Below are 12,494 nucleotides of genomic sequence, written 5' to 3' on the forward strand. Positions count from 1 at the left end.
ATAGAGTGCTATTAAAGGAGGGGAATCAGCAGGGCATCACTTTCTTTCTCTTAGCTTTAAGAATACACAAAAGGATTAAGCACAATTTTTCTAGCTTTAATTTTGAGTTATCCTCAAAACAGAACAAACTCTTTGCTATTTACTTGCTTATAAAGCTTGAAAAAACCCCATTTGCTGATAAGATATGTGAAAATTTCCTTAATTTTCTTCCAAACATATGCTATACATTTTAGAGAGGAGCAAATACAGAGAGTTAAATGACAAGATTGTGATGATGATTACTTTTTTACTTTTTCTTGCTAGGTGAAAACTGCAAAAGTGTGAGGCTGGCTGAAGAGAGAAATTAATTGTGCTGAAGTTAGTCTGGCTTCTACAATTAAAGGATATTTTTGGTACTTTTTAATTGAAGTGGAGGCAGCTTTTTTTTTTATAAAAAACCATGGCAGATGTGGATCCAGACACGTTGCTGGAATGGCTGCAGATGGGGCAGGGGGATGAAAGGGATATGCAGCTAATAGCACTGGAACAGCTCTGCATGCTGCTTCTGATGTCAGACAACGTGGATCGCTGTTTTGAAACGTAAGTAGTTCTGGCTTTTGTTTATGGAATGTTATTTTCCCCTTTCTGCAGCTGAATGTAATATTTAACATTCCTAGAAGCTTTCAGCCTCAAAAATGTTTTTACAAACTGAACTTCAGTTTAGATCACTGAAATCAAGTGTTTCTGTTAATGTCGTGTGAAGTACCCTTGTCTGATTAAAAAGGTAGTGTTGTTTGGGTATACATGGTGCCTGTTCTGACACAGGAGCTGATTGCAACTCTTAATACATTTCTTTAAATTAAATTATGTGGATTAATGTGTGTGTGGTGGTGGGGGAGGTGTTGGTTTTTCTTTTGTTAATTTGTTTCTTTTTTTCTTTTGGAGCTGTTTTTTTTTTTTTTTTTTTTTTTTTTTTTTTTTTTGTATGTGTTTTGTTTTGTTAGAGAAAGACTTTTTTGCACTAGGATTATAATGGTCACCTAGATATATTTAAGCATCCATACTCTCACAGTACTTTTATCAAGGGATATAGTAGCTTTTTTTGAGTTCTGTAAATCCAAGCAAAAATCACAAACAATAACCACTGTTCACACAAAAATTTTGCCCCTTCTTTGGAGCATGTTGCTATTCATACCAGTCTTTTTCTTACCTGCCTTTGTACATGTCCTATAGCACAGTCCCTGCACTCAAGCCTTTTTATATTTCTCAGAGCACAAAATGCTGATATAATCACTTCTGTTACTTGAATGTTGCTGTGCTTGTGCTACACTACTTCCTGTGAGAGCCCACCACTAGTCTGGAAGAGGTAGCAGAAGTGTAAGCAATCACAACTTTTACTTTTTTGATTAGTTTCTTCAGTTTTGATTTTCATGCTCTTGCCTCTCTTCCTTCCCATGGTTTTGTTCATTGCTCTCACTTTCTTTTCCAAATAAAATGTGGCAAGTGTTTTCCAGACGCATCCTGCTTTTTAGGAGTATGGATTTAGAAGCATTTGAGAACGTAGCTGTCTGTTACACTGTTTAGTTTTGTAGCTTTGAAGGAAACAATTTTCGGACTTATCTCTTAGAAGCTGTTCTCATGACAGTGTTTATTACAGAAATGTAAAATTCATACACCTGTAAAATTTGGATTGTAGTAGTTGCAGAGCATTAAGCACAATTTTGTACAGTGCTTTAGAAGTTGAAGCTGCCTGTTCTTTGCCTTGGTGAGCTTACAGGTAAAATTTTGACTTGAAGAGCCTTAGTGTGGCGAGATCCATTCAACTTCCCTGTCTATCCTCATACTATTGATACTGGGGTAGCCTTAGAATTCACCAATGTAGAAAAAACCTTGGTAGTTAAGAAGGAATTTTTCTGATTAATCTGGGTGAACTGCCTGCTTCAGGATATTCTGTTCTATACTGTAGAACTGATGTAGAATTAGGCATAAGCATTTTTAAGGTTGTCTTCTGGGTATTTGAGAGTCGGGAATGAAATGTTAACTTCAAAAAATACAAACCGGTTGTGGGTTTTATGCATCTTATTTAGAACAGACTTTTATTTCAATATAAATTAATTAAGTAGTCCAAATGCTTCTTTTTTTTTTTCCTTAAAGTGTATATAATGAATGCTCTTCACTTATTGCACTGTTGTGGTTTTAAAATCATTTATGTCTGAAAGAAGAAATATTTAAAATGTCATTTGGCATTTTAATTTTTCTTTTGAGTGTTGATATAATTTAATTTTACTGGCCTTGTAAGTTTTCTGTTTCTTTTGCTATTGTAAGTTTTCCTTTAAAAGAAGAGAATGAAATGTAAATAGGGGAAGAAGTTACCAAAGTTCTCTGCCTGTTGAAGTGATTTTGCAATAATGTTGAACCTGCTACTTTTTATTTGCTCTGCGAATATACTGAAGTCTATGCTCTGGTACCATGGTATCTAGTGAACTGACATGGTAGATCATTACCTTCTTCCCACTTATCGCCCACCCTTTTTATTCCTCCCAACCGTTCTCTTGTTCCTGCCACTGTCAGGGCTTACTGGACTCCTCTAATTCTCTGCAAGCGCAAGCTGCTCTTTGAACCTGCTGAAGAAGGTTGTTAGTTTTCTGCTGTTACAGTGAGTTAGAGCATATAGGGAAGTGTCTGATGAGCACTGAGCATAACTGAGCATAACTGGAAATATGGGAGAAGCAGAGAAAGGTATACAATCTTCAGTGGAAAACTTCTCAGTGATTGTCTCATGTGCTTATGGGTGCCTGCATTTCAAGGTGACTTTATTTTGGAACTCTGTAAGAAACAGATGCTATCTTGAAGAGTATTTTTAAAATATTTCCAAATGACAGTTCAAGTAGCCAAAATTGTCATGTGCTGAGAGGGTATAACTCAAATAATAATGGATAATATTTTATAGTTCCTATGTGCTGAGAGGGTATAAATAAATTAATAATGGATAATATTTTATAGTTCCTTTTCAGCTTGTTTTTTAAAGGAATTGCTTCTTGCTGAAATAGAAGGTTTACTGTGTGATAGAAGGGCTGCTAAACTCTCTTTTTTCAGGAACAAATCTTGAAAATATTTTCAGTGCATACCTGATCTAGAATATGGATGTATTTTTCTGTTGGTAAGAAAGCCAGCCTCTAGATTTTACAATTTTTTTTTTCTTCTAGTAAGTAAGAACAGCATTTCCAAGTTTTTGGATGCTGTGCACATGTTATTTAAAGATCTTGGAATTGTTAATTTCTATTAGTTATATGTTGACAAAACTTTAAAGAAAATTTTCATCTCTGAAACTCAGCAACTTCGAGATGACATTTTAAAACAGTTTCTTCAAGAATGAAATGGGACTTTTTTCACAGCTTAGAGTAACTTTAAATATTAAGTATTACTCCACTTTTATGTAAGAAATTATTTGCTTTTGTGATGTAAGCTAAGAAAAAGCCCATCATTTTAGTGAAGTACATCTGGTGATTGAAAACTATGTATGGTGAGGACTGGCAAAACTGTGAAACAAGATCATATTAGAAGTATTGACATGAATGCTATGCACCATCTCGAAAACCACAACAAGGTTTCCATGCTGTTTTCTTAGGGAGTTAAGGGCAATACACAATCTTACTTAGCAAAGAAAGCAGAAAGTTGAACGGAAAAAGAAAATACTGAACTGTTGGATTCAGAATCTTGCACTTAATTTTTGTAAGGGTTACTTGCAGACATGTTCTGAAGGAAATGATATAGCTAATGATAAAAGTAATAATCTGCTTTTGTACAAGTGTAGTGGATATTGAAATTGGTGTTTCAGTTCGGCTCCAAGCTGGAAGCAGGCACACGTGCAGGGTGGTGTATTTCATAATGTTCTTGCACAGTTCTAGCAGTATCACAGCACATTTTGGGGTATGCAGCTGATTAACAGGTAGTGCTGCCAAATAATTGATGTTTCTTTACTTCTTCCCAGATTTACATATTGCATCCAATTAAATTATTTTGGAAGTTACTCATATGTTAACATAACAAAAATCAGTGGCATATTCATCTTCTGGTGATAATGAGTCACAGACACTGCTAGTCACTTGGCATGAAGAATGGCTAACATTTTACCAGCAACAAAAGCCACTAACTTGAACTACAGAAACTTAATGAATGAGGAGAAATGGTTCTGTTAAGTAGTTTAGTTGGAATAAAACAGCAAAACTGTTGTGATTTTAAGTGTTCCTCCCAAATTGTAGTTAAACTGTAGGCTATTAAATCCACTTGAACAGGAGTTTAAAGAATCCATTTAATATAAACTTAATTGAAATTATGGGAGGTTTTTTTGTCTTTTAAAATACCTGTAACAGTTTAAATGTATGTAGAGGCTCTTAGTTGCAATCTCACATTATTAATGTAGCTCTTTTCTGCGTAGATGTTTCAATTTATAATTTTTTCACCTCGTGTGATTGTTTCGCTTTTTTAGTGAACTAAAATTAGAACTCTTCTGGTCTAGCTTTCTGTTGCTGTCTGTCAGAGTAAAAGTACTTAGCAATTAATTACAATGAAAATTTGTAGATTAAGGCACTGGTATAACAAAGTAAGACCTGCTTAAAACCTTTTTTTACATAGCAGATTAAATAGGCCTTATTAATGCTCAGAAGGAGAAAACATCTTCCTGTTTGGCTCTTCTGTAAGTTACCTCTGTATATTTGGCATTAATAGATTTGGTAAGCAAAAAATTATCAGGAGTTATCAGCTCATTTGACAAATACAAACAAATTGTACAAATGGTCATATGTTAGGGTTCTAATGTGTAAAATAGAAATCCTTTCAGTTTATTTTTTAGATCAAATATGTTTACTATAATTCGCACTGAACCTTTTTGTTTCCAAAGTATCTATTCACTAGGGAAGAAGTGTATATCTTTATATTGTATTTGCTAGCAAGTATGAGAAGAATTTCTAGTGGACCAAAGACTGCTGATGTGAGCTAGTGAGAATGTTAATGTGGAACAGTTTAGCTTTACCTCTACCTGCTTAAAACTGCATTCTCCTGTCTTTATCAGGATTGCAAAACTCCAGTAAATCAAAATTAGATATACAGACAAAAAAAAAAAAAAAAAGTCCTTTAGAGATAGGGATAGAAGTCCATAGTGCTGGTTTTCAGGAATATATTTACAATCTGGGCTGCCTTTACAAAGCATCTTTGTAATTCAGACAGTAAAGTGCACTTTAACAGATATGACAATTATGGAAAAACTAACAGACTGAGAGAGCAGCTCTGTTGGTATCAAGGTGGTTTCATGTTTTGTGTCCTACAGATTTGCTCATTTTGTTATTTTAAGGAAAAAAATAGAGCCGGATATTTGTTACACTTTTGTGCTGGAGTGCAGCAGTGAGTAAATTAGAATAAGTATTGCTGTCAACAATAGACTACAGTTTTCATTATTTTAAACTATGAGAAGTGTATGTCCTTAGTGAATTATTGGTTTGCACTAACACAGACATCTCTCCCAAGTGAAATTTTGTAACCTTTATAGTGGCAAGTCTCATGTGATTCCTACTAAGCTTTTTTTCTTTTAATGAAGGCAGAGGGTATGGCAACAGTGAAATACCAGCGCTGGAGTAATTTACTCTGTGGCCTCCAATATAGTGGGATCCTCAACACCCTACAGAGTGGTTTTCTGAGATGGAAGTAGGGGTGTGCTCTGTATTTTTCAGGGAGTAATCTTGTTACAATGTAATGTTTAGAATTATTCCTGATTTTTAGGGCTGTTTTGTTGTTGGTTTTGGTTTTCTTTCTTTTTCAGTTACAAGAATTTTAAAATACTAATGTCTGTTTGGTTACTCTTTGTAAAATGGGAATTGTGGCCTCATTGTCACTGGTATTGTGGAGATTAATTAACCTTGTCTAGTTATTTTGAGAATCTTAATGGTTGCAAAGGTCAGAAGGGAAGATTAAGTCTAAATCGACATCCTCTCTTCTGTCATAGCCCTTATATTTTATATGGTTATTACTGGATTGAACATCTTGCTTGATACAAGCATAATGTGTAAGCTAATGCTTCTGAGAGGGCATCTTAACTATTTTTACCCTCTCTTTTGCTATTAAATCTGCTGCCTAAGTTGTCTTTGTTGTTGAAATTTACTTGCTCTTTTCCATAAGAATTGGCCAGTCTGATGAATTCTGTAGACTGCAGTCAGTTCACCAGCTTTTGATCTTCCTCCCTTTCTCTAGTTCTTCAGTTTACAAGTTCTTCAGAAATACTTTCCAGTGTTACCTTCATCCATGCTGTTTATAGTAGTGCCTTTGACTTGCTGTTAACAGTTAAACATGCCAAGTTGAGTTAGATGTTTCCAAAACTTTGTACAGGAAGTGTGGTTTTAGTTATCTGTCTTCAGAGTTGCTTTCAAGGATATGAGTGCTTGCTGCTTAGGTATGGCTTGATGTATTACCTAGACTAAGATCTGTAATTTGGCATTTGTAAGTGTTAAAACACATTTTGTTTAAATGAGCCTGTGCCTCTGGGTATTGCAAACAACTCATCACAATGTCACTATTTACTAGTCTGGCATTTAATTTTTTTTCCTAGTGATATCGTCAAGTATTCTTTATCTTGTTCAGAAATTTGTATGTGAGATTAAACTGAAGTGATTCTTGCAAGTACTGTGCAAAAGATGGGTGCAGGATGTTAAGGCATCAGGTTAATGACCTTTTGAAAGTGTCAGCTCCTAACAGATTGGATGAGACCAATAAAAGATGTTACAGGAATGTCAAATTGCGGGGTTCCTTTCTTGCATGACTAGTGGTCAAGTGATTTTTAATATTGGCCTCTTAAGAAGTATAGATAGCACAGATGTTAAGTAGATTGCTAATAGGGAAGTTTTCTTGTGTAAGTCAGTTCTTTTTTTGAGCACCTGGGAATCCAAAATAAGCTAGTGGTTATATGTGCATATTTAGGCACACATACAAAATCATACTTTTTGTTTAAATTGCTTATTTCCTTTTGAAATGTTGACAGATGTAATATGTACTCAAAGCATTATCTGTTTGCACAATTGAGGTTGCTACTAGTAGAAATCATAGGCAGAAAGACCTGTAGTATGACATTCTTTAATTTATTCAGCTATTGTGGACTAAGAGTCTGTAAAATATTTACAAAATGCTTGTAATGAGATTGGAGAACAAACATGTGGAATTATTATGCTGAGGTATGGCATAGCTGTTATAAGATGCTGAAAAATGCAAAAGGCAGCCTTATATGTCCTTTATAAATTCAGGAATAAAGCAAATGGTAATTATTTAGAAATACAGAAATTACCTGTCCTGTGGAAGTTGTTTCCTCATACGGATTTTTCTTACTTTTCATTTTACACAACTGATATTTATTGAATGTGTAGTTGAATACTAAATGTCCATTACTGTCTTCCTGTCTAATAATGAACTCTCAGAAGAGGGTTCAGCTCCATCATTTATTTAGCTAAAAGAAAGTTTGAAAGTTTTATTTAAATGTCATATTCTAGTTCTAAATTAATTTCTTGTAATTTTTAATAAAGTGGAGTTTCTACTGGAATGAATACAGGATGGAATTGTTAATTCTCCAGTTTAATTTTATTGGCCTGGACTGTGATTGCAATTAAGAGTAGGGATTCAGAGTTGTGCAAGTTTTAATGTCTTGTAATTCTGGAAAAAGTTCCTAAATTGCCAGTTAATTTTTTGCCTTTTCCATGTACATTTAAAATACAGTATGGTGTGTCTAAAGTCTTATACATGAGTGGTGTTTTCTGGACTTCATTTGTATTCTAACAGTGTTATATGAAACCAGTGCAAAATGTGTTTTGGTAATGAATTCAGAAGAATACATACAGGCAGTGCAGGTGTGTGGGTTCTCTTGTGGATGGTCTGGATTACTCTGCTGTTGGTTTTGGTTCATATGTGAAAACAGAACAGTCTTCCAGTGAAAGAACAATGAAGGGAAAGTCTGAGATCTCTTCCCATAGAAAGAATTACAGAAAGGAAAAACAATGATGAATCAAAAATGAGTTGAAACTACTTTTGCTTTAAGAAAAATCAATTGTACAGGATATTCTTAAAAGTTTTGAAGTTGTGTGACGTGTTGTTGTAAATGTTTATCTGGTATATTTTTCTTCAAAAACTGTTACTAATGAGAGTTAACTTCAGTATTTCAGTTTTTATTTAAAATTATTAGATACTAAGTAGTGTAGACACATATAATTCCTTATTTTCCCACTTTTAACTGGTCTCAGCAGATGGGATGCATTAAAGATCCAGCTATTGCTGGCAGGCAGCTGAGCTTGGTTTTCTGCCACAAGTCACATGTCTTGGACGAAGCAGCTTCGCTGAAGGCTTTGTCACATGCCAGGGGCTCCACATCAACTGAATCCAGTGGTTACTTTGGAATTGAGTAACACACCCTAATGCTAGCAGTACTTGTTAACTATTTTTGGGATGAACTGAACTGCTCTTTTTAACTTCTTTAAGTTTTTTTTAAGCATGGCAGTAGTGTAGTCTTCACTATTGTTTCTGTTTTAGCTAAGGATTTTAAGTGCATTAAAATATGAAATGTAATTACAGAAATGAGTTTACAGTGCCTATTTTTACTTCCTTCATATCTTTTTACATTGGCAAGCTGTAAAATCAGCTGAGTCACTTCATTAGAGTTTAAGGGATTAGCACTGGCAGGAGCTTACTGCTGTAGCTATTTAAGAATTTTGTATCCGTATGGATATTTCTGTTCCTAAAGAGGTGGGTGTGTGTGTAAATGTTCAGAAGTGTGTCAGCATATGGAGTTATGCTGATTATAGTGCTGTAAATTCTGTAGTAATATAATTATACTGACAAATTTTCTTAGCCTTTCCTGACATCAAGATGATTATGATATTTAGAAAATATTTTTAGATCAAGTATATTTTTTGCAGAATGCATATTAAAGAATTTGTGTATTACACTCTTTGCAACCTAATAACTCATTTTAACACTGAAAGTATGACTGTATTTATTTAAATATGAATTATACAGAATCAGCACTTTTTAATGTGGTTTATTTCTTGATGTCAGTACAGGAAACAGAGAATGCTCTAGTACCCAGTCTTAATAGATCATAATATAGATGGGAAATATTGGTAAGGAATATTACCTATTTTGGACAAACCTGTCTTTCAGCAAGATCTTTGCAACATGGTGGGTGGAAAACTTGGAGGATAGTAACTAACAGTAACTAACCTCCTCTCCTGGAGGTACAGGAATGAAGTTGGGTGGACATTGAGAGCTGCAAGACTTAAAGTAATTAGCAAGAGCTCTAGTGTGGGTTGTAGAGTAACCTCATTAACTTGAAGTCGGTCTTTCACTAAGGAGTAACACAGAGTGACCTCATTAATTCACTAAGTAGTCCCTAATCACTCTTCTAAAATACACATTTGAAGCACTTTAGGAAGTGCCCAATGTGGTATTAATACAGGAAATAAAAAACTCTACAAAGATTTTCCTTTCATTTTCCTGTTTATTAGAAGAAGGGCCTACATAGAAACCTGAACTTCGGAGATACCTATTTGCCATTATTTTCTGATTTGAAAGAATAAATACTGTTAAAGAATAGCTTTTCCTGCATTAAAGAAAACTCACCATCTTTTTACCATTTTCACTGCAAATAGGTAATTGTGAACAGTGGTTCTTCACCTACAACTTTAGGAATTTTTCTGTCATAGTTTCTTTTTTTTCTGAGATTTTCTGAGTTATATTATTTTTAGTTAATATATGGTCTGGATAAAAGCAACATGTGAACCTGGTTTTGATACTGGGATGGTTTAGAAATTATGCACTTAGTTTTTTTTTTCCTTGATGGGTGTTGATGCTTGCATTACAATTATTGGTGTATTTTTCTCTTGGAAATCAAAAGCATCATTTGTCAGTAGATGGAAGTGTACTAAAAACTGACCATTGGTTGCTCTCCTGTCACATCAGTTCATTCAGTGCTGTAGCTTTGATCTCAGTTTCCCTTATGTCCCAGGAAGTTTTGACAGCCTTGTTTTTCTCATGTAGACTGTTTTCTAAAGATGAGTCCAATGTTCAGCCTGTGTCTGTGTTATGGACACTCCTGGAATGTTTTGTCTTACTACCTGTCAAAATATGTTGTAGTTCTGAGCATAGCCTTAGTTGGAACAGAAATAAGGTCTATATTACTAGAGGGCCCTAATATTCCTCAGCCAATATTTGAAGTGGTTTTAGGTCCTTTTGTTCTGTTTTGGCCTGCCTAAGAAAGCCAGTAAGGATTTACCTTGGAATTATTACGTAATAGTGATGCATACATAACATGATTTGTCTGATTCACTCTTTGGTTCCTTCTGGTGTTGACTGTATTTGCTTACTTGGTGCTTCATTAAAGAGGGGCTGGTCCTGAGAAGGTGCTGTGCTTGACCTGTTTGCTAGAATTGCTTCTAGGTAAGCAGAGGATTTCTCTTCTCTCTGCTGCCTTTGCTTATGCTTTAGTGCCTTTGCTTGGAATTGGATTGAGTGAAGACTTAAGGGCTACTCTGAAAACCCATTTTCACAGTTTTGAGGTATAAAGACCATCCACTGAATAAAAGCAAGACTTTCCCTCTCTTTTTATTGGTCAAATGCCTGCACAGAGAAATCCCCAGTGGAGTTGCCTCAACAGAAGGGAGAGGTGTATTTTCGGCATTTGCTATATGGTTCTGATGGTGTTGTACCTCATCTCTCATTGTGGGGCTTGTGTTCCCACCTACCCCTGTTAGTTCTTTCTCTGGCACTATTCACACAGGCACATTCTTCTCCCTGAGACAATGTGGAGCTGATGCTTATGGTTTCAAGCACAGGAGACTCATGCTATCGCTCAGTGCAGATTTGAGGATTAAAGGGTGATCACTATAAAGCTTACCTGTGTCCTTTTGTTTGTATGCAGTTATTGATAGAGAACATCATAAAGCATAAAGATTGAAGTCCTTCAAAATAACAGCTAGGCAATTTTATGCTGTAATTGTTTAGCTACCTGTTTGAGAAGATCATGGCTGGAGCACCAGGGATGTGTTCATATATCCTTCTTGCCTGCTATCACAGGCTGAACCATTGATTGAGACTGTGTGTGAATGACAGAACTGGTACTTCTAGTCCCTTGTTTTCAGGAACTTTGCACGCTGGTATGGCCTGAGGGAACTTCAAAGAGCCAAAAGAATCTGAATTTATCTGTATGGTCTGTGTGTGCTTATTAGTGTAATCTGTAGATCTCCAGAGGAGACTCCACAACCTTTCTGTTTGTGATTGCCAAGTCACTCTCCATGAAAAGTCATTGCAGTCCCAATTACTAGAAAAAGAAAATTTTGAAAAGGAAATATTGAACCCATCTATAAAGGTGGAAAGGAGGACCCTGGAAACTACTGCCGAGTCAGCCTCACCTCTGTGCCTGGGAAGGTCATGGAACAGATCCTCCTAGAAGCTGTGCTAAGGCACAGGGAGGACAGGGGGGTGATTTGGGACAGCCAGTATGGCTTCACCCAGGGCAAGCCCTGCCTGACCAGCCCTGTGGCCTTCTGTGATGGGGTGACTCTGTCAGCAGACAGGGGAAGGGCTACAGATGTCATTTATCTAGACTTCTGTTAAGCCTTTGACAGGCTTCCTCCTAACATCATTCTTTCTAAATTGGAGAGAGAAGGATTTGCTGGGTGGACTGTTAGATAGATTAGAAATTGGTTCAATGGTCACGTCCAGAGGGTAGTGGTCAATAGCTCAGAGTCCTGATGGACATCAGTGACAAGTGGTGTCTCTCAGTGATCTGTTTTGGGACCAGTGTTATTTAATATCTCTGATAATGACATAGACAAAGAAATTGAGTGCACCCTGGACAAGTTTGCAGGTGACACCGAGCTGAGTGGTGTGTGATTGACACACCTGAAGGGTTGGATACCCTTCAGGGGAACGAACAAGATTGAGAAGTGTGCACATGGGATTCCCTTGTGTTTTAACAAGACCAGGTGCTGGTGCTGCCTCGGGTTGGGGCAACCCCCTGGTATCAGCACGGGCTGGGGATGAACAGATGGAGAGACGCTCTGCACAGAAGGACTTGGGGATGAGGCTGAGAGGCTGGATGTGACCCAGCCATGGGCACTCCCAGCCAGAAAGCCAAATGAGTCCTGGGCTGCATCCAAAGCAGTGTGGGCAGCAGGGCCAGGGAGGGGATTCTGCCCCTCTGCTCTGCTCTGGTGAGAGCCCACCTGCAGGGCTGCATCAGCTCTGGGCTGCCAGCACAGGAAGGACACGGAGTGAGTCCAGAGGAGGGCCATGAAGATTAGAGGGATGGAGCACCTCTCCTATGAGGAAAGGCTGAGAAAATTGAGATTGTTCAGCCTCGAGAAGAGAAGGCTTTGGGCTGACCTAATTATGGCCTTCTAGTAGCTGAAGGGTGCCTACAAGAAAGCTGGAGAGGGACTTCTTACAAGAGCATGTGGTGACAGGACAAGGTTACTGTAGTGGGTTGA

General features: G+C 36.7%; 1 protein-coding gene across 9 annotated transcripts in view; it reads left to right on the forward strand.

Annotated features, from left to right (window-relative positions):
* Window positions 1-12,494, forward strand: part of HECTD1 (HECT domain E3 ubiquitin protein ligase 1) — a 62,146-nt gene that overhangs the window by 1,787 nt on the left and 47,865 nt on the right. For all 9 annotated transcript variants that reach the window (XM_053980162.1, XM_053980170.1, XM_053980171.1 and 6 more), the window contains exon 2: window positions 304-579. In XM_053980162.1, the coding sequence (XP_053836137.1) occupies window positions 440-579 (140 nt within the window). In that variant the 5' untranslated portion in view covers window positions 304-439. The remainder of the gene's footprint in view (window positions 1-303; window positions 580-12,494) is intronic.

This window comes from Vidua macroura, chromosome 6 (assembly GCF_024509145.1).
Source record: "Vidua macroura isolate BioBank_ID:100142 chromosome 6, ASM2450914v1, whole genome shotgun sequence".
Taxonomy (NCBI): Eukaryota; Metazoa; Chordata; class Aves; order Passeriformes; family Viduidae; genus Vidua; species Vidua macroura.